Raw genomic sequence first — 21850 nt, forward strand, 5'->3', positions numbered from 1 at the left:
AGCCATATGCTATACTTAAAAAAGGCTAGCCGGAAAATTTTTTTAGGGTCTTTAGCCTTGCTTAAGTGCCTAAGATCTCCCCAACACTCAACTAATTGGGGACCAAATGTATGCCTGCATGGGTCCTCTCTTTCCCTATTTAAGCCCTAGCATCCTCAGTAGGCAAGGGTCCAATCAGAAAGAGAAATACTAGGACTGTCTTGTGCTACTGAAGGCCCTGTGATGCACTGTTCCCTAGTCCATTGTGGTTATTAGTTGGGTTTTCTATGTTACCATTTGTAATGACCTAACCCTCACCCAAAAATGCTAACTAGAAAGTTATTATTTGGAGTTTTTAACCCTGCTTAAGTACCCAATATCTCCCCAAAGCCATCGTATATTGTTGTATTATATTGAGGACCTGTGGAGGCGTTTGTTTAGTCCCACATTAGTTATGCATTGGAGAGATCTTGAGTACTTAAGCATGCTTAAGGACCCCAAAATAACTTCTAACTAGCCTCTTACGTGAGGTTCTAGTTTGTTATGTGGGTTGTCTGACTAGATGATCCACACTTTCATTGTGTTCTACAAGCTTTAAAAAACATGGAGGCCGAAACTAAACAGTTTCAATTTTTCTCAAATAAGAAACGTTTAATAGTTCCATACCATATTTCAAAATAAATCTTTTGTTTTATTTTTATAGTCCATTCATTCAATATTACTTGATACATAGGTAAGTCTTGGAAGTATTTGACATTTTTCTTATCAATGCTTTTGATTCTCCAGATTATGATAAATGATGCAGATCATTACTTTGGATGTCCCTCTTGTTAGTTTAATGGCATAATGTGGTTGTTTATGTGCCATAAACATGAAAGCCAACCTATCTAGACACACACAAAAATACATCTGCATGTGATACCTCTCATATCCCTAGTAATATTTGAAATTATATACAAACCTTCATCTTTCATTCTTTACATATAAATAACTAAGAAATCAACCATTTGTAGAAACCACTACTGCTTGTATATCAAGTCGTTGCCTGTCCACACATTTAACTTGTTTAGTGGTTGCAACTTGCAACTGCAACATGTCTCTTAGCTGTTATATTTTTATTTTATTTATTAATACAAAGGGTTAAGTATTGTTGCCTGTTGGCTTGCTGGTTTTAGCATTGACCAAGCACAGAATGTGCTGTTTCAAACTGGCACTTTCCACACGTTGACATGACAACATGCCAAGTAGTGGCATGCAGCTGGTACTTCATCAAATTTGCATGCTAGTAATTAATTAGCATGGTATGTATTCTGCCACACCTTGCATACAAATCGATACTTCGATCCGTGATGAATACACATTTGCATCTTGTTGATTCGTTTTTAATGCATAATAGGTGACAACTAGGAATATGTGGTTTACTAGAGTTAGCTAGTATATCTTGTTACATTAGATAAGCAGGGCTGAATCTGGGAGAGTTGTCATTTTAGTCCATTAAAGAATACAAATACATCACCCATGGGTTCAAAAACTGCCAGTATGGGATGGTATGATCAGTACCATACTGTTCCAATGTGAAACTGGCATGGATATGGGTGTAGGGATGCCGAAATCCTGTGTATCACTACGTACTAGTGATACCAATCCATAATGGCAAGTACCAAAAAAATCGTACCAATTGTATTGGTGTGCTGACAATTTGTCATTTTTTTAAGCTATAAGTTCTGATACATACTGTTGCTACTACTATCATATTGTTCCGATGGAAAAATGGTATGGTTCTAGTACGGCATTCAAAACCTTGACATCACTTGTTTGCATTTGACAGTTCTGGATATCATGAATACCACTTTCTGGGTCTTTTTTTTTTTAAATTTCCAAGATATATAACTTATTGGGGAACTTTGGAGTTCTAGTGATGCTTTAAAACTGATATGTTATTTACGTTTATCTTGATTTTTCAGAGGGCTCGGTATTCAGTTTGATTTTTCTTATAAGTAATGTATGTGGATAACAATTTATTGGTTGCTGGACCTAGGAATTTGCTATGGATTACTACTATATCTTAAAGTCTTAATAATTATATGACATGCTCTGTTGGTGGAATGAATAAAATTTGGGTCTTATTATAAGAGTTACTGCAATACTCCATGTATTTTCATCAATTATATCTTCTCTAATGTGTTTCTCTGGTGTTCTATAACTAGGATATAATGGTGAGGTACTTCCGTATGAAGGGAAGGGCTACACTTTGGCTTCCTGGCACTGATCATGCTGGTATTGCAACTCAGGTACATTTCAAGTTGTTTAATGATATAGCTTAATCACCAAACATGTTGTAACTTCTTACAGTAGCTACCTGCTTTTGGCCTGCATATACTCTTTCAACATCCATTTGAATTTTAACTAGTATTATGTTCATTCTACCATAAAAGTTTGACTTACAATAGGCACTGCTCATATGTGTTTTTCACCTTTTAGTTTAAGGTTGACTTGTGGTGGTACACCCTTTTCCACATTCTTCTTCAAAGTTCATCCTGGTAGATTTGTATAGGTTCTTTCCATAAATTATCATATATGTTAACTTATCCTACCATTGACTTGCTGCATTGTTGGCATTAGTGATAATAATGTAGAGTTGGGATTATGTTCTTTTTCTTTGATGTTATATTTCAGTTGGTGGTTGAAAAATTGCTTGCATCCGAGGGCATCAAAAGGACCGAACTAAGTAGGGAGGAGTTCGCCAGGAGAGTGTGGGAGTGGAAAGAGAAGTAAGTACTTATATGGCAGAGTTTGGGAGTGGAACCAAAATCTACACTGATATTATTTGTGTACTTGGGATGCTTCTCTCTTGGTGCCTGAGTTATATCTCTTATTATATCATTTTAATGTCAATACCTATTGTATTGCTTTTGCTTCACTTGCCCTCTTTCATTGCATCAAGAATCAATTCTCTGCACAAGATAATTGCCTTTTTTTAAAATTTTTTTGTCATAAATATTAAGCAGCTTTAGTTTCTTCTGATTTGTTTATTTGTTGGTTGGACATTAATTGTCTGGGTATGGCTGATCTTGAGGCAACTTTTACTTGTAGAAAATGTCACTAGAATGTTTACAATCAACTAATTTTTTCAACAGATCTGGTGCGTCACCAGCTGATACTCTAGGAGTGTAGTGAATCTCCTCTTCCAGAAGAAGAGTTTAAGGACCTCCTTGATTTTTATCTGTAATATACTAGTGCAGGAACTACAATGCACATGCAGAGAGTTGGGATTAAATTATATGGCAGGTCGGGAAAAATATCAATATATATATATGTTAAATTGCAACTTGTTGTTTCTATTGGTGGTGATGGTTGGTAGTACGAATTGGTCTTGAAAACATTACGAAAACTATGAATCTGAAATTCTGAATTAAGTGATTAACAAGGGATGAGTGCCCATCTAATTGAAAAAAAAATTGAAATATGACAAGGCTAGTATCAAGAAATTATGTGTAGTATGAAGAAATTAAGTATGTGAAGTAATCTGAAGGTTAAAGATTGGAATTAGAACTTTCAGATGATGAGATGTTGGGTAGGCTCAATTTATGGTTACATTGCTTAAGTGTGACATGCTTGAGTAATTTGTTTTTCATTTGTAGAATTAGAATGTGCTCGCTCTGAAACTTCTCATAATGAACAATTAGATCCTGAATATGCATAATTTTGTAGTTTTTCGCTTTAAACTTTAAAAACGTGCTTTTTTTTTTTTTTTTGAAATGGAACAACTTAAGATACTAAGGATAAACACTGAAGAGAGAATAAATAATACTTATGAATGTAAATTTCTTTACTCCCCATTTGTGGAGAATGCACTTGTCAAAATTAAGGTGTTGACTATATGAGGCTATGAACAAACTAGTTGTGGAATTGTGGAATACTATCTGAAGAATCATGAAAAGTCTTTTCCGATCATTGTGAGTGGATTTATATATATGACATCCAATGTTGAATGATCTATCAGGGTCTGTATTGCTAGTATGCATTAATGTTAACTTTTTTTGTTGCTTGGAGACGATAACGAGCATATGTGGAGAACAGACCTGTCATTCATAGTGTTAAGGTGTTAACTATACAAGATCATGTGCAAATTACTTGCGGAATGCAGCAGCTTGAAAAAGTACTTCCTAATCATCTTGAGTGGATTTGTATTTATGATTTCTGATGTTGAATGATCCATCTGGATCTGTACTGCCATGTAAAAATTTAAAGCACCTTTTCCAGCCTAAAGTTTTTAAAGTCTGGTAGCATAATCCCCTATATCTGGTAGACCTACATCATGGAAGTTTTCTATAGGTCTGATCTACGACAATTTCATTTCAGACCTGTTTCTGTGTTGTGTTTAAAAAATCTTTTACTTCTCTTTCAAGAGTATGTGAATCACTTTTTAGTTGATCACAACTGCCCTTTTCTGATGGCACCTTGGTAGACAAATAATGTATTCCCTCACAGACAATTATTATGCAAACCTACTGAACTTCATGGTTATTTAATTGTCGCTTGGAGAAAATGGCATTAAGTTTTGAGACCTATGACAACAAAGTTCACAGAACATAACTTATTTGTTTTCTGTTCTTTGTTTTAAGTGCTAACAGTGATATGGATTAGGTCTTTTGTCAGATATACCAAGTACTAAACAGACAACATTTTCAAGACTCTTCTGTTTTGGCCATAAATTAAGTTTTCTATTTGCAACATAAATTTTCTGCATTAAATGTTAAAATATCTGACTTCTGGATGAATTATATTTTACTTTCAGGTATGGTGAAACAATCACTAAGCAGATAAGGAGATTAGGTGCATCTTGTGATTGGACTAGGGAACGTTTCACCCTTGATGAGCAGCTAAGTCGTAAGACAATCATCTATTTGTCTAGTTTTGTTCAACTAGTGTTTGAGGGCACAAACTTTTCTTTCTATGTATATGTTGCGTGAAATGATGCTTTAAATAGTTTCTGCATTTAAATGATTCTTTTTTAAAGAAAAAGTGGATGCAGCACCTTATTTCCTTCTAATAATCCCACATACATAGAGTGGATTGTTTGTGCCGTAGACCCTTTATCAACTATTTTTTCCTGAAGTAATAATCTTTATGAGGCCATAAGTCTCTCCCTCCCCGCCCCCTTTCTCCCTCCCGTCAGCCCCTCCCCCTATGCATTCTCTCTTTCTAGATAATGGCACGAGTGTGAAGTAGGACAAGCTCTGGAAGAAAAGGTTTTATGGTTTATGATGGGATTGAGACATGCGGATTGCTGGAATTTTGGGTTGAGATTTGAGAGTTGATCAAAATTAAACTGAGAAAGTAGAAATTTCCATGCAAATTGGTAGTGGATGCTGTGAATAATCTAAGAGCTTGAAACTAGGGTGGAGTTAGGGAATAAGGAAGTCTGCAAGTGCTTAGGAGTGGATTTAAGGCCTTGCTGTCCATTCAAAGATCAACAAACAATCCATTTGGAACAAAGCCTGCAGCAAATTGTCTTTGTATGAAAATGTTTCTGAGAAAACTGATGGGTTCAGATCTAATAACATATCAATAGATCTGATCAGATCTGATTCTTGTTGTTGGCTTCTAAAGAGAAATACAGCAAAAGGGGAGAAAAAATATGAAATAGAAAAATAAAGAACAATTTGAAGAAAACACAGAAAGATATAAACAAAGGACTGAAGGAAATAGGAAAAGGATGATATTTCCTTAGAAGTTTATGTGATTATTTGATTCTGTTTAAAAGAAAAGTGAATGCTGCATCTTGTTGCCTTATACATAATTCCATATACATAAATGATGAATTGGTTGCATGTGCAATAGGGGGCCCTTTTATTTACTAACGCTTTTTGCAGTAATAATCATAAAGCTTGTCAAATGCACCATAAAATTATTTAAGAGGTATATATTTTCTAAGAATAATATTAAAACACGTATTTTTCTAATGCATGTCTTCTGATATGTGTGCTTTGAGGATCCAACCCTCTTTTCCTTTCTGTCCGTTTGTCCGTCTCTCCTCTCTCTTTGTTGCATGTGTGAGACTTAAGCTAGGTTCCTATTGTTAGGATTGGAGTCTTGATCCTGGCAGTGCAAATAGATCACGGGGAACCAAAATTGAGGATTTATGTCATTAATCAATAGATACAACACTTTGAATCTTGGAAGAATGAAAAATTATTTGTTTTGAAGGTCACCTACCCATGCATCAAGGGGATGCAATTTTATAGATATTACAATGTGGCTCTACCATAAGGTCCGCAGTACTGGACCTAGCACTTGTGCTGGTAGGCTGGCGGTACAGTACGGTACTGTGCTGTGCTGTGCCGTTCCGGCGCATACGAACAAAGGAGAACTAGCAAGGGAGGGGGAGAGGGAGGAGAGAGGAAAAAAGAGAGAGGGAGGGAGGGAGGGAGAGAATGGGAGAGGGCGGCGGAGAGAGAGAGGTAGAGGGAGGGGGAGAGGGTGAAGGAGAGCGAGTGGAAGAGAGAGATGGAGGGAGGGACTAAGGGAGAGGGGGGTAGAAGGGAGGGAGAGAGAGGGAGAGGGCGGTGGAGAGTGAGAGAGGTGGAGGGAGGACTTTCGAAGCCCTCTTTCAGTTGCCGACCACTTATTATTTTTTTTTTAGAAAAGGGGCTGAAGCCTCTACTTATTTTCTAAACAGGGGCTCTGCCCCTACTTTAAAGCCGGAAGGCTTCGAAAGCCCTCTCTTCCCCCTCCCTCTGTCTCTCTTGCTCTTTGCCGCCTTCTTACCTCTCTCTCCCACCTTCCTCCCCTCCCTCTCCCTTCCTCCCTCCCTTTGTCTCTCTTCATCTCTCTTGTTCTCCCTCTCCCCTTCCCTCGCCAGTTTTTTGAAAAGAGGGGCAAAACTGTGTTAGTCCGCCTCCGGTACGATTGAGTATCCCTCGAACCGGATGGTTCGGGGTGGTGCAACCTTTCATCCTCTAATATATGGTTCATGGAATGTTATACATCTTTTTGTGCCACTATAAATAGAAATCCTTGGTTTACTTTGCTAGCCCGTGGGCCACCAATTTCAAATCAGTAGAGTTTGTAGGTTAGGTTATGATTGCAGGTTGATTTTCTTACGCTTGCTAATCAATGTTTTGTACTTTTGTGTATATGTTTTGCATTTCTTACCAAGAACACTATTGCTTTCTGAATATGTTTTCAATCTATTTTTATCCTCACTCAACACTTGTACATTTGGATGGTAAAATTAGCACTCCATGAATAATCCGACCCGTGGGCCACCAATTTCACATCAGTAGAGTTTGTAGGCTAAGTAATGATTGCAGGTTGATTCTTACGCTTGCTAGTCAATGTTTTGTGGTTATGTTTTGCATTTCTTAACAAGAAACACTGTTGCTTTCTGAATATGTTTGCAGTCTATTTTTATCCTCACTCAACCCTTGTACATTTGGATGCTAAAATTAGCACTCCATGAATAATCCTGTGCCGATTTCAAGGAGACTAGCAATGCGTATCTGACTATGCCAAGAATCCTTGGCTTCTGTAGTATCTACTAGACTACTAGTTGTATCTTTTCCTACATTTCTACCATTACTACTGTACCTACAAGATGCCAAGCACATCAACTTCTGTTCATTAATCTTTGATAGTGCTGAGACCAAGGTCCATCGAACCAGTATTAGAACCCGTACAGGTCGATGGTCGGTACGGTTCGGTACCGGTTCGGTACTGGTTTGGCACCGTTTTTGGAGTTTTCAAGAATTTTTAATTGGTAATCACTTTTTTTTTACTTTTTCAATAATTTTAAGTCTAATTTGATGTTTTTTTTATTTTTTTGATGTTTTTTGATGTTTCTATGATCCCGATTTAATTGAGATGATGCATCTTATTACTTTAAAATGATACAAATCATAAAATGAACAACATAAAATATTCTCAAATCAAGTAGCGACGTGAAAATTTAAAAGTAATATAATCAATTACATATATTTAAATTCCAACATACATACCGATATCTAAAATTGGTTCAAGTGGCGATGCCTCTCGTAGATATCCTGATCTGCATAGTCAGGAGACATGCTAGCCCACTCCTTTAATCAAGCGGCGTTGTAGTCTTATACGTTTAGTCCATAAGAAACGCACGCTGGGTTATAAGCACTCTCGGATCGCTCGTCGAAGCTCTGGCTCTGGGTGTCCTCTGGCTGATAGTACGACTGTGGAGGGGCTCATCTGATTATGCCGGACGTAAAATTCGACACGTAAGATGCTCCGGGTTGCATAGGATAGTAGCCATCGGAAGATACCTCAGATGCACTATATCTATATCTGTATCCATATGGGTCATAGGCTGCCTGTGGCCACCTCATCCTGCTGCCACTGATTATCCAGACTTGCCTGCATGGATGCTTGGATCTGTGCCTCTTCGTCATCTAGAGCGGACGCTTCATTTGACTCCCTAGAGTAATAGATCGTTCTGCCGCTCGACGATTCACCTCTGCCTTCTTCTTGGTAATCCTCTCCTTTTCGCTGCTCTGAAATCAGCGAAGTGCTTGTTTATCGGCTGCCGAACCTTCTATCGGCATTTCCAACACATAGATACGTCGGGATAACCACCAGCTAAGTACTGCTTCAACCTAGTTATCCCTCCTCTCTTGAACTCTGTGTTGCACCAATTGCACTTCCAATGGTGCTGGCCTGAGAGCATTTGCTCATGATCCTAACCATTGTTATGCTCTAGGTTCTTTTTTCTTGATGGCTTCATTCCTACAGGTTTATTAAATACGTCAGTTTATCAATTATTTAAAAATAGTAAAATTAATTTACGAAAAAGATGATTTTTTTATCTTAGAAAATAAATAGGACTTATCTATTAATAACCCTATTTTTTATTATTTTATTTATTTATATATTTTTAATAATTTTTAAATTTAAAAATATGTTATATTATCATAAATTCAAAAAATATGATTTCTACCTCAGAAATTACTTCTGAATTATATAATACGTAATACTAATTTTTCGTAATTTGTGGTATTATTTATATATTTTTAGTTATTTTTTAAATTTAAAAATAATTTTTAAATATTAATATTTTAAAAAATTAATTTCAGCTCAGATCCATATAGAATCCAACAATGGATGTTACATATATTTTTCTAGGTTCTCGTGCATGGCTGAAAGGCTACTTATTTTTTTATTTTTTTTCAAATTTAGGCCTAGTCCACTATGCGCATGAACGCATCAAAACTTGAATAAATGGACATCAAATTTTTATGAAGAGTCGCTTTCATGCTTCTAAATACGTTTCTGATTTTATATTTTTTTTAATTTTTATTTATTTTAAAAAATTATTTTTTAATCCAAGAATATATTTTTTAATTTTTAAAAATTTTATATAATTTAAAAATTAAAAATTTTTATGTCAGCATGTAGATCGTCCATAGATCTACAACTTATAAAAATTCAATCCCAAATCAAAAAATTTGGTATGATGTTTTCTTATTTTGCAATTTTTGAGCTATTTTTTCAAGTCCTCTATAAAAAAAGAGCAAATGAGCTAGGGCAGAGGAAGCACACTTTATTTAGACTTGGATCTTCTTTTTGATAGCCTGAATCAATGTTATTTTTGGAGTATTTGGAAAGTGAAAGAGGTGGAGAGAGAGCCGCCGCTTTCAAAATGAGGCCTTCCTAATTAACACCTGATGCTTCCACAGTGTCAACTCGGTTCAACACTAGGTTGGCTCGGTTCGACACCAGGTTGACTCGGTTCGGGCCGGTTCGGATACTTACAGGCCTGTTCCGGTCGATAATGGACCGGTTTCGGCTAGTACGGGGCCAGAACCGAATGTATTAGGTGAACCGACGCAGTTTTGCATTAGGTCAGTTTAGCACTGCCCGAACCGGACGGTTCGGCCCGGTTCGGCAGACCCCTGCTGACTTTTGGTGAATTTTGTATATATTTGTATTTGTCTTACATCTAGGATACATGCTTTGCTTGAACAATGCATTTCTTGCTAGTGCCACCTTTATGGTTGCCAACCATGCATTTTGCAGTTTTATCAGATCTACATAGCTTAACATGAATTGCCAAGTCATTAGCATCACACCTTCTTGATAACCATTCCTCATTTACTTTGGTGCTTCCTGGCTCGTGTGCCTTTTTATGTGCAGTAGCAATTCTTGTTCTCTCAGCAGGCATTTAGAAAACTTGCTTCATAAGATTTATTATGCTATGGTCTTAGCTTGTCAAGGATGTGAATTGTTAAAGATGTGTCATGCTAAGTGTTCTACTTTATTTTATGGGGACTTTGGCCTCCTTTTGTGTAGACCTTGACCTATATTATGTTTATGGATATAACTAATAGAAGCAATATGCCTAAATTTTCCTCAAAATTCTAATTTAAAATAACATTTGGGATCTTTTTTGAAATTTACAGAAACAAGTCTATTTACATTTTTCTGATTTTTTTTTATTTTACCGTCTGCAGAAGCGGTGGTTGAGGCATTCATAAGGCTTCATGAAAATGGACTTATTTATCAAGGTAAAGACATGAGAACTGTAACTTTCTTGACTGCAAAATTGCCTTGTAATAGTTTCTTAGAAAGTTTCTATTGAACTTGCTAGTTCCAGTCCTCAAGTAGGCTTCTTTTATTATTAGATAAGGTATACTTTGTTGAGTTGGAAGAGCTAGGAACTGCAGCCTTCTTTGTTTTGTGGAATGGAAGTTTATGATGAGAGGAATCTTGATGGCAATGATATCTGATGTCTTTCTTGTTTTCCCTTTATTTATGCATAGATTTTATAGCTGTCTTGTGACTCAAGACCATTTAAGGAAATCAATGTTGTTTTGTAATAAGGAGAGCATGTGATTTTTTTACCCTGAAATTTGGGATATATTTTATAATGTTCAAGGGGGCAATTTTCTAGGAACTCAGAAGGCTGGGTTGGTAGGTCATAAAGGAATGTGTTGACAATGTCTAGGTGGACTGTGAAGGTCTTTGTGGTTGTGTCTGCATCCCAAATTTATTGGAGCTGGTATAATCCCAAATTTATAAGGGTGAGGTATCATCCACGAAAAATGGACACATTAGGACAACATAATGGAGTGGTTCCAAGAAGCATTTCGCTTGTAAAATTCTTTATTGTTGTACTCTCTCTGTTAGGGAACACTTAGTTATCCTTACATTAAGTAACTTTAGATTACTTTCTGTATTTGTTAAGTTCAAACTCTGAGTAGATTCAGTTCATGTTGATGTTTTGCTAGCAACATTTTGACATCCTAACCCAAGATGCTATTTATAAAACTGTTTCTTTTTTCATCATGTCTTACTTTTCTTTCTTTTCAACAGTTGTAGTATGACTCTTGCAATAACTAATGAACATGATTACATTTAGATCTCCAAACCTTTTTCTGGTTACCGAGGTTTATACACCTCATTTCCTTATTGTATCTTCTTTTTTTTTTTTTTTTTTTTTGCTGAATAAAAGGGTGAGGGGGGGGGGAGGCGAACCACCCCCGCGTAGCAACCCCACACTACCACCAGGACATGTCCGATTCAGGGAGAGAGCACCCCCTACCCATCATCATGACTCAGGAATAGGGGGCACCCATGTTTACTCATCCCTTCCCCACCACATTGGGCGAGTACGTCATCCTGGCGCCACCTTGGTATCAGCCGACCAGTAGCGCTCCCAGACCCCGCGTCCAGGCGTGAGGCATCCGGTCCTCAAATTTAATCGATGCCCGCGCATTTCGAACTTGGAACCGCTTGGTTGGGAGTAAGTGCCCCGTTCCAACTGAGCTACCACCTTGGTGGCTTATTGTATCTTCTTTGACATGTTATTTTTCACCTTTTGGAAATACATGTTTTTTTTTATATCTTTCCTTCCTGCCTGGTGTCTAGTGCTAGGAGGCTCCTGGCTTCTTCTCGACTGCCTATAGGCTTTTAAAACATTGCAATTAATTCTTGTGAATCCTACAGTGCAAATATAAAATCACTCAAATTAATCAGTTCTAAAGACCAGCATTTTTATGCTACCTACTAATAATTTTGCAATTTTATCAGATGGCTTTTTGTGCTTCATTAATTTTATTAATTTGTTAGCTCAAAGTCCAGCACATGGTACACACTATATAATCTTTGACTATACCCGATGCAATTCTACCAGTAAACTTTATATGAGAAAGATAAGGTTTTTTGAAATTGATCTATATGCAGCATTTTATAAAACTTAAAAATGATTTGACTTTTGATAAGTTTCCAACCTTAATAACTTTCTGTTGTAGTTTTACTTTCTAAATGATGGACCTGCTTAAGTTTCCCTTTATTCTTCTCTGCTTAGTCATGTACTCTAGGTTTTAAATTATCAATTTGATTTCTTTTGGTATATAAGAATATAAGAAGAACCTTTCCTGTTCTTTTTCCTCGTTTCTGATCTTATTATATATAATATTTCACTTGCTGACCCTGGTGATTAAGTTTTGTTTCAAATAAGCATGAGTGAGTTAAATTATGTAATATATTGTTCAGGATCTTACATGGTCAACTGGTCCCCCAGTCTTCAGACTGCAGTTTCCGACTTGGTATGTCAACTTCTGAGTTTTGGTAAATCAGCTGTTTTCTGATACTGATGCTTCTTACTAACTGAATGCTTTTTAAGAATAGTCATTATCTTTCCAACTGGAGATAAGGTGTGTTGGAATCATACATTTAGTAGGTGGGAAAATATTAGTGATGATTCTACTGATTAACCTGAAAGATTAATTTGCTGATATGGGATACTAAATAATTTCTTCACTTTCTTTTTTATTTTAAAATGACAACTCCTGGAATGGCAATGCATGCTGTTCACATATTCTTATAACTTTTCATTTCAGTAAAGCAGTTAGTCTAATTTTTGTGCTGTTTGCTTAGGTTGTGTAAAAATTTTCTGACAAATTGCTGAGCCTTACTAAGCTTTCCTTGACCTTTCATCTAATGCTGCTCCAATGATGTGCATGAAATTTGTATCTATTGTCAACCTTGATGCTGTCCCGATACCTATGGCGGACCTGTGATTATGTCTCTATAGGTAGTGCACGTGCAATCTTTTGCAGATTTTTCCAGTGTTTTTCAGGAATACTTGTTTGATTGGTTGCAGTTTTTTCTTGTCTAAAAGTCACTAAAAGCATACCCTATTTTTTTGATAGGGTTGGTGTCTGAGATTTTATTGTTCAGTGTAGTCTTACCCACGATACGTTTTGGATATTGTTCTTTTTCAGGAAGTCGAGTATTCTGAAGAGCCTGGTACTTTGTTTTACATCAAGTATCGTGTTGCTGGTGGTTCAAGGTGATCTTCTAATATGATGCCTTTATTTGTGAATAATGGCATTTTTCAGTACTATTATGATAATTTAAACAAAATTTGAAGGTTACAATCAAGGTAGGCCAAACCGGACCGAACTGTCCGATTAGGCCCATACTGAGCCAACCTGGTGGGGAACCAGGTCGGTTTGTCCATTAAAATTGATTCCAGCGTCGAACCGGTCGGAACAGGTTTTGAATCGATCGGAATCAGCTGGAAAGGGTCGAATTGGTCGGTTCCGTTCGAACTCGGTGCGAACCATCTAGTTCGCACCGAGTCGATCCGGTTCGGAACCGGCCGCCCTCCCCCTTTCCTTCTATTAAAAGAACTTGCCCCCTCCCCCTTTCCAACACCTTCTCTGTTTCATTTAGTGTCTTAAGGCTTAAACGACTCCTCCTTTCTCCCAATTTGCGAAATCACACCGATTCAACGCGATTGAAGGAAGATCCAAGCCTAAGGTGTGCTTTCTCTCTCTTATCTCACCCTCTATTTTTTTTGGGTTTGAAAAAATAGCTCGAAATTTGCAAAATTAGGAAAGATCATGCCAAAATTTTTGATTTGGGCTTGATTTTATTATATGTCGTAGATCTATGGATAATTTATACAATTACATAATTTTTTTTGGATATTTTAAAAATTAAAAATATATTTTTTGAATCAAAAATAAAAAATATAAAAAAGTAAAATTTTTAAAAAATATGTAAAACCAAAAGCATATTTAGGGGCATGCAAGCTACTCTCCAGCAAAATTTGGTTTTTATTTATTCTAGTTTTGATGCAATCATGCGCATAGTGGCCTACTCCTAAATTTGCAAAAAAATAAGTAGCCTTTGATACATTCCCATGGGCCTAGAAAAATATATGTAGCATCCGTTGTTGGGTTCTATATAGATTTGAGTTAAAAATTAATTTTTTAAAATATTTATATTTAAAAATTATTTTTAAATTTTAAAAATAATTAAAAATATATAATTAATACCAAAATTATAAAAAGTTAGTAGCACATATTACATAGTTTAGAAGGATTTTTTGAAGTAGAAAACATATTTTTTCGAATTTATGATATTTAAACATATTTTTAAATTTAAAAATTATTAAAAATATATAAATGAATAAAAATAAGAAAAATTAGTATTATGTATTAGATAAATCAGATGTATTTTTTGAGATAAGAAAATGTTTTCATTGTAACCAAATTTTACTATTTTTAATTAATTGATAAACTGACGTACTTGATAAACTTGTAGAAATAGAACTATCAAAGAAAAAGAAGTCAGAGTACGACATTGGTGGGATCATGGGCAAATGCTTTTGGGTCGGCACCATTGAAAGTGCAATTAGTGCAACATAGATTTCAAGGGATGAGGGGTAACTAGGTTGAAGGATACTTAGCTGGTAATTATCCCGATGTATCCATATGTCGAAAATGCCCACTGGAGGTTCGCTAGCTGATCAATAAATACTTCATTGATTTCAGAGCAACGAGGAAGAAGATTCCAAGAATGTAGAGATGGACAGCCGAGCAGCTACTTTTCTATCACTACATAGAGTTAGAGGAGGCGTTCGCTCTAGATGACGGGGAGGCACATATTTAGGCTGTCATTCTGGCGAGTCTGGATAATCAGTGGCAGTAGAATGAGGTGGCTGGGTATAGGGCTTGATTTGGGTCATACTACGAGTCGAGCTTCGGTTCTGCGAGCTGCGAAGGCCGACACTAAAGGGAGCATTGTCGAGGACTTGATAACGAGGCAGAAATTCTAGTAGCGGGCCACCACGGTAGTGAAGGCTATCAAGCCATTATATGAAGTGCTTCGGGCCATGAACAGTGAGAGGTATCCTAGATGGACTTCTTATATCATATGATGAAGAGGGCAAAGATTAAGATTAAGGAGGCAGATCCGATGTATGCCTAGGAGTACATTGACATCATTGAGCGACGGTGGAACTATCAGATGGGTAGGAACTTGCATCTAGTAGGTAAGCAAGAATATTGAAAATTAGACTATTCCTGTACTTATACAATTTTACTAAGACTAACGAACTCTATCTGCATAATACTATATGAATCAGAGGTTTCCGTACACCGTAGCTGGAATTTATATGAATGAATTTTTGGCCGCTCTACGTAATATGATTTACAAGATGGAGCCTGATCTAGAAGTCGCAACCCTATGTCTAGAAGAGATAGGTTAATTTAAGTGAAATATACAAGTTAACTGGGATCTTCAATTATTAACATATTACAATACGGTTTTTTTCATAGATCAAAATATTTAGAGAGGGCACTAATAGTTTTGGAGTCTTGACAATTGTCGTAAGTAAGAAAAGTATGAATACAGGTATATTACCCATCAAGAGGAGATTTATCTAGTGTTAAATGGTTACTAATATGATACTATCCTATATATAATTTTTTTCAATATTTTTACAGCTGAATGGTGAATTCATTTTGGTTTGTCTGCGAAAAATTTTAAGCAGCTAGCTATCCGGATCCTTTTTCAGATGGTCTCCTCGAGTGGCTGTGAGCGCAACTGGTCCACCTTCGTCCTCAAACACTACAAGTAGAGGAACCATTTGACACAAAAGTGCCTCAACGACCTTGTATATGTTCACTACATCTGAGGTTGAAGCTCAAGTGCATTTAGGAAGAAGTGAAGCTAAAGTACACAAAGTCGATCCATAGTGCTTTCGTTGATGATGAGGATGATCTTATATCGGATGGCTTGTGGGCCAGCAGTAGGAGCCGAAGCTTGACGAGCGAGGATCACCTCTATGACCGGCTAGTTTCATCGCCAGCGAGGCTAGGGTTGATGTAGGGCATTGGGCAAAGAGCAATATTTCATGCTTCCTTTCAACTGATCAACCATAGGAGAGTCGGTCACGACTCTTTGTCCGAGACTTTCTTTCAGAGATACGATCGACAGATGCTTAAACGAGGCCACTATGCTCGCCGGTCGACTTGGTCAAGGAGGCGATATACATCCTCCCAATATAGCAAGGTAGAGAGACACAAAGGGTAAGCAGGCAACGAGTGGCACGAAGGGTAAAAAGACAATTGCCCAGTACACCAAAAAAAATAAAAAGCACCTGCAACTCTAATGAAGAGTGGAGAAGCCAGTTCACTCAGATTCAGAGACCAGGAGCAGCAGTTCTAGTGATCATGGATCTGCTGGCCAGCGAGAGTGGAGGATATGAAATTACCGTTTATGAGACAGCTGCAGGGTAGTCTTCGTTTCACCGGTGAGCTCCAGTTTATGGATGCTGCATAAAATAGGGATCATGGCGCACGATCTGATGGAGCTCGTGAGGATACGTTTGCATATAGAAGACGAGCTCCTCGAGTTTATTCAGGAGGACACGATGCAATTGCAGATGATCTCGCATATGAAGTAGGATCCGTAGACATATCAGATTTCGAGTCGTATATTGATCCTAATATTCGCAGCCATAGGAAGCCTATGACCTATACAAATATGGATATGGATATGGTGCATCCGAGGCATGTTCGGTGGCTACTATCATACGCAGCTCGAAGCATTATGGGTTGGATTTTGCTGCCGGATTTTTTGGATGGGCCGCTTCTCAGCCGTTTTATCAGCCATTTTATTAGCCAATGGACACCTCCTAGAGCCAGAGCTTTGGCAAAAGATCCGAGAGTGTTTATAATTCGGAGCGTGTTTCTTATTAGATGAACATATAAGACTACAAGGCCGCTTGGCTGAAGGGTTGAGCTGATGTGCCTCCTGACTATGCTAATGATTTCGATATCTATAAGAGGCATCACCACTCGACAAGATTTTAGAGATCGATATGTATTTTGTACTTTAAATATATATAATTAATTATATTATTTTATTTTTTTGCCTCATTACTTGATTTGAGGATATTTCATGTTGCTTCTTGTAGCATATAATATCTCACTAATTATTTTATGTTTTGTATTATTTTAAAACAACAAGATGTATCATTTAGGTTAAACATCAAAACACATCAAAAAACATAAAAAGAACAACAAAAAACATCAAATTAGACTTAAAATTATTGAAAAAGTTGAAAAAGATTGATTACCAATTAATTGAACTTGAAAAACTCAAAAAAAATTGACGAACCGGCACGCCTAAGCATACGGTGTATCAGTACGGTACCGAACCGGTACGGTACCGACTCGTCCGCCGACCGGTACGGGTTCCGGTACTGGTTCGGCGGACTTTGGTTATAATTCTCAGCAATTGCATTATAATTGTTATTATGCTCATATTTAACCCAAGTTGCTATCTCATGCATCAGTTATGATCTTATAATCAAGCTGTGAATTTTATAGTTTGAGATTGAAATTGGCTGCTATTCTTGTAGTTCTTTTGCACTACGGTAATAATAAAATTATAAAATTACTAAAATTTTTAACACATTTTTTTCTGTTATTAGCATTGATCAGTTGCATGTTAATTTTGACATTGTGATGGGGTTTCTTTCAAATTTAGATGCATCTAAAATCTATCATGGCTATGCTTTTTGAGTATTACTTGTAACTAGCAAATGGGCACATGTAATGCACATTAGAGAATAGATAATATTAAGTAGAAATAAAATAGAAAATATGATTTTAGATGGATTGTTATTAGAGAAAAGTTATTTAGTAAACATGGAAGATCTTTTAGATGCTCAAACAGACATGGATTTCGCTAAGTCACCTTTTTGATTGAGGATACTCTTAAGTCAGTTTTAAATTTGATTGGAGAAGGAATGGAAAGTGAGGTTCCTTTGATATATAGAAAGTAAATTTCATGTCACGGTATTACAAAAAGGAATACAATTGACATAAGAAAGGATCAATGTTTTGGGTATTTTAGAATTAGGTGGAGGACCTTTGGGGGAGAAAAAGTGACAAGCAGGATCAGAAAGGAAATATACTTCGGTTTCAAAACTCCCTTTTTGTAATATAGTATAGGTATATTTTATTTCTAAACTGATTTTGGTATTCATGTTTCTTTATTTTCTGCTGTAGGAGTGACTATTTAACAATAGCTACCACTCGTCCTGAAACATTATTTGGTGATACAGCGATTGCAGTGCATCCTGAGGTAATGTGGTTATCTTGTCTCAAGCAGTAGCCTAGTTTTGACAGGGAATTCCACTTTTTGCACGGTATGGAATTGATTGCTCACATTTGTTCCTACAGCAACCTTCCTAGAAATCATTGTATCTTGTTTTTTCATTATTGCCTTTGTCATCTGATTATCCCTAACTTATTGGTGCTTTTTGATTATTATGTTTTTCTGTATTTAAAATCCTTTGTTTTCCTATTCAAGCAAGATACTTATGTGGGCATTTTATCTTGTTTCTTATCTAATTTCATAAAAGACTCTTTAGTTTTAAAGATCATTTATTTCTCTGTATATGTTTCACGTAAATAATTTTTCACTTTGAAATTTGAACAGTCTCTTAATTATATGCTTTTCTCATTGTGTTTCAGGATGAACGTTATTCAAAGTATATAGGCAAGCTGGCCATTGTACCTTTGACATTTGGCAGGCATGTTCCTATTATCTCTGACAGAGTAAGGATGTTGTCTTATCTTTTCCTGTCTATTTCTGATTTCAACCATATAAATGCAGGTTCTACTTATAATCATGTTTTCCATCTCTCCTAGTTAAGCCAATTTCCTTCCTAACAGTATGAAATGCCATAATATCAATATTCCTCCTTTTTCCACTGGAATCTTTTCTCTGCATTCTATCCTTTGCCTTCACAAATAGAGAGGGCAAGATAAAATAGGCCGGGCTTTAGATTTTAAAAAGTAAAAGTGGACCAGGAAGATATGTGATGGAGAAGGAAAAATGTCGTTCAGTTTTCTATTTTATTGTATCTTTTCTATTTTATTTTCTAGGTAAGTCTAAAGTGGGTATATATCTAGGAAGTTTTTGATAATGGAGTTTTAGGTTACGAGATCTGTTTAAAGTTGACTTATGAACTATCTAGAGTTTTACGTTTATTGTCATTGTAGGCCAGTTAGGAATCCTTTTAAGATTACAAATTGTTCATCATTGTTTCAAAGTTGGTTAAGTATCTTTCAGAACAAAGCATGAAAAGGGAGGAAAGCAACTGCCTTCAATCATCCCGGTGGAAGCCTTGGAGGTATTTAGGAAGGTCATCTTTCTTGCCTTGGGGCCTTGGGCAATGAAGATACGTGAAACACATGGAATGCATGTGAGTTAATTAAGAAGACACAAGTTCTTTGTGGATGGCTATGATTCTATCAAAAAGATTACCATGGGGCTTGTTTTCTTAACGTAAAATTGATAAAATTCATGCTACGTTACATCTATGAAATTATTTGTTGTTGCCTCTAGTAGTTTTGAAGAGCGTTGGTCCCACGTTCACCAGGGTTCGGAGGTGCCTGCCTTGCTGCTTGGGCAGCACAATTGCTTAGGTGCCTAGCTCTTTCTAGGCCATCAGGAGAAGCAATTGCCCAAATGCCTAGGTGAGTGCCTGTAGGGACCTCCTTTGTTTCAAGCTGCCTTATTCGTTGATTTATTGAAGGAATTAATTTTTCTAACTAATATTTGTTTAAGTAAAAGAAAATATATTGTTAAAGAGAGGAAGAAATCGAGTCCATTTATGACACGTTCCTTTGGATAATAATTTGTGCTATAACATGTTATGTTTCTAAGAAGTTCTAAATATATCAATAAATAGAAAAAAAAATAAAGTAAAAATAGAATAATTAAATCAGTTATTTCATTATTGCAAGATTACTATTTTTCGCTATGATTTTCGTTGATGTGCTTTTTATGAACTATATATGACTATGGCCTTGTTTCGCATGGCTAAAAAGCATTCCTTGGAGTTTTTTAGGTGATTTTGAGACATTTGGTAAAAATTTTGAAACAGCTTCTAGCTCCTTCAAAAATTGAAAAAGGTCTCATTGGGAAAAGCTCCAATTTGTAGCTTTTGGACAAAAGCTCTACTTGAGATGTGTTGGCAAGCTATCTTTTCATAAGAGACCTGGATTCAAGTCATGCCACCAGGATTTTTTAAAAGTTAATTCAAGAATAATTTATAAGTTAACAACATTTCATAATAACAAATTTTCATGCACAATACAATATAATATAATTGTCATCAATATTATTCTACTATAATAATCATATTATATTATGTAATATTGCTATATTATAAAAAAATAACAATATTATAGTATAATACTATTATATATACCAAAATAGTATTTGTTGCTGGTGGTCCAAACCGAGAACGATTGGCACAGCGGTGTGAACGGGGTTCCGTTTGGGTTGCCTTGGTTGGTGTTGATTGCGCTCCACTTTCCACCGGAAAACCTGCAAGCAAGCCTCGCACCACCACTGGGGTAGTGGGGGCCCTCCGACGATCAAGTCAGAGGAGATTGGAGGAGAAGGAAAGATAATAGTAGCCAGTAGGAGAATGCACTGGAAGTTCTTGCTTACCTCCCCCCTTCTCCCCCCAGCAGCATATATACCAGGCTGGGGGGTCCTTCTGGGGGGTTGGTCATCGTGTGGCACGATGGAGTTGCCACTGACATGGCCGTTACAGGGCGTCGTGGGGCAGCGCTGGGTACGGCCATGACAGGGCGTAGTGGAGCTCCGCTTTGTACGGCTGTTACAGGAGATCGTGGAGCAGCGCCGGATACGACCGTTGCAGGGAGTAGTGGAGCAGAGGGTCGCGGCGTGCTTCAGGGGAACAGCCTGTCGTTGTCGAGAGATTGCCGACTCGGGGTCGGATTGCTGGATCAAGGGGCAGCCGACTCGGGGTCGGGCTGCGAAGCTGAAGATATCCGACTCGGGGTCGGACTGCTGGATCAAGGGGCAGCCGACTCGGGGTCGGGCTGCGAAGCCGAAGATATCCGACTCGGGGTCGGGTTACTGGATCAAGGGGCAGCTGACTCGGGGTCGGGCTGCGAAGCCGAAGATATCCGACTCGGGGTCGGGTTACTGGATCAAGGGGCAGCTGTAGTCTTCTTGGGCGCGCGTGCCGGTCACGTGGGGCATGGTGGCTGAGTTCCCCCGTAACAGTAGCCCCCCACTTCCGAGCCTGGAACCAGAAGGGGAACGGGTGAAGGAAGTGATGCTTCGAGATTGCCGCCATCCCTCGGAGAGGCGCGCGCGCTTCGAGCTCCCCGCCTTCTTTATGGTGTATGGCGGTTGTTGCTGACCTGGCAGTCTGAGGATTTCGGCGGACATCCTTCCTTAATGGCGTCGATTCGCCTTTGGGGCGCGAGCGACCAGAAGCTTCATTCGCGCCTGAAGGAGGCTGAGGCTGCTCGCATTGCTGCCGAGGCGAAGCACAAGGAGGCTCAGGCTGATCTGCTGAGGGTCTCCTCCGAGGCGGATGACCGGATTGTGGCGAAGGTCTTGGAGGCGAAGGCTCAGATTATGGAGCGGGCAGAGGCGGCGCTGGCCGAGAAGAGTGCGGAGATCGGGCGTCAGGCGGTACAGGCTTATCGTCAGTCCGCCGAGTTCACCCGTGATATGTCGGAGGCGGTACAGGCCTATCGTCAGT

General features: G+C 37.7%; 1 protein-coding gene across 2 annotated transcripts in view; it reads left to right on the top strand.

Moving 5' to 3' along the window:
• LOC103697510 (valine--tRNA ligase, chloroplastic/mitochondrial 2) overlaps positions 1–21850 on the top strand; it is a 57999-nt gene that overhangs the window by 10566 nt on the left and 25583 nt on the right. For both annotated transcript variants that reach the window (XM_039126032.1, XM_039126030.1), the window contains exons 4-11: positions 2187–2270; positions 2656–2750; positions 4778–4869; positions 10458–10511; positions 12502–12554; positions 13233–13300; positions 18321–18396; positions 18789–18872. In XM_039126032.1, coding sequence (XP_038981960.1) covers positions 2187–2270; positions 2656–2750; positions 4778–4869; positions 10458–10511; positions 12502–12554; positions 13233–13300; positions 18321–18396; positions 18789–18872 — 606 coding nt within the window. The remainder of the gene's footprint in view (positions 1–2186; positions 2271–2655; positions 2751–4777; positions 4870–10457; positions 10512–12501; positions 12555–13232; positions 13301–18320; positions 18397–18788; positions 18873–21850) is intronic.

The sequence above is a fragment of the Phoenix dactylifera genome, chromosome 4, assembly GCF_009389715.1.
Source record: "Phoenix dactylifera cultivar Barhee BC4 chromosome 4, palm_55x_up_171113_PBpolish2nd_filt_p, whole genome shotgun sequence".
NCBI lineage: Eukaryota > Viridiplantae > Streptophyta > Magnoliopsida > Arecales > Arecaceae > Phoenix > Phoenix dactylifera.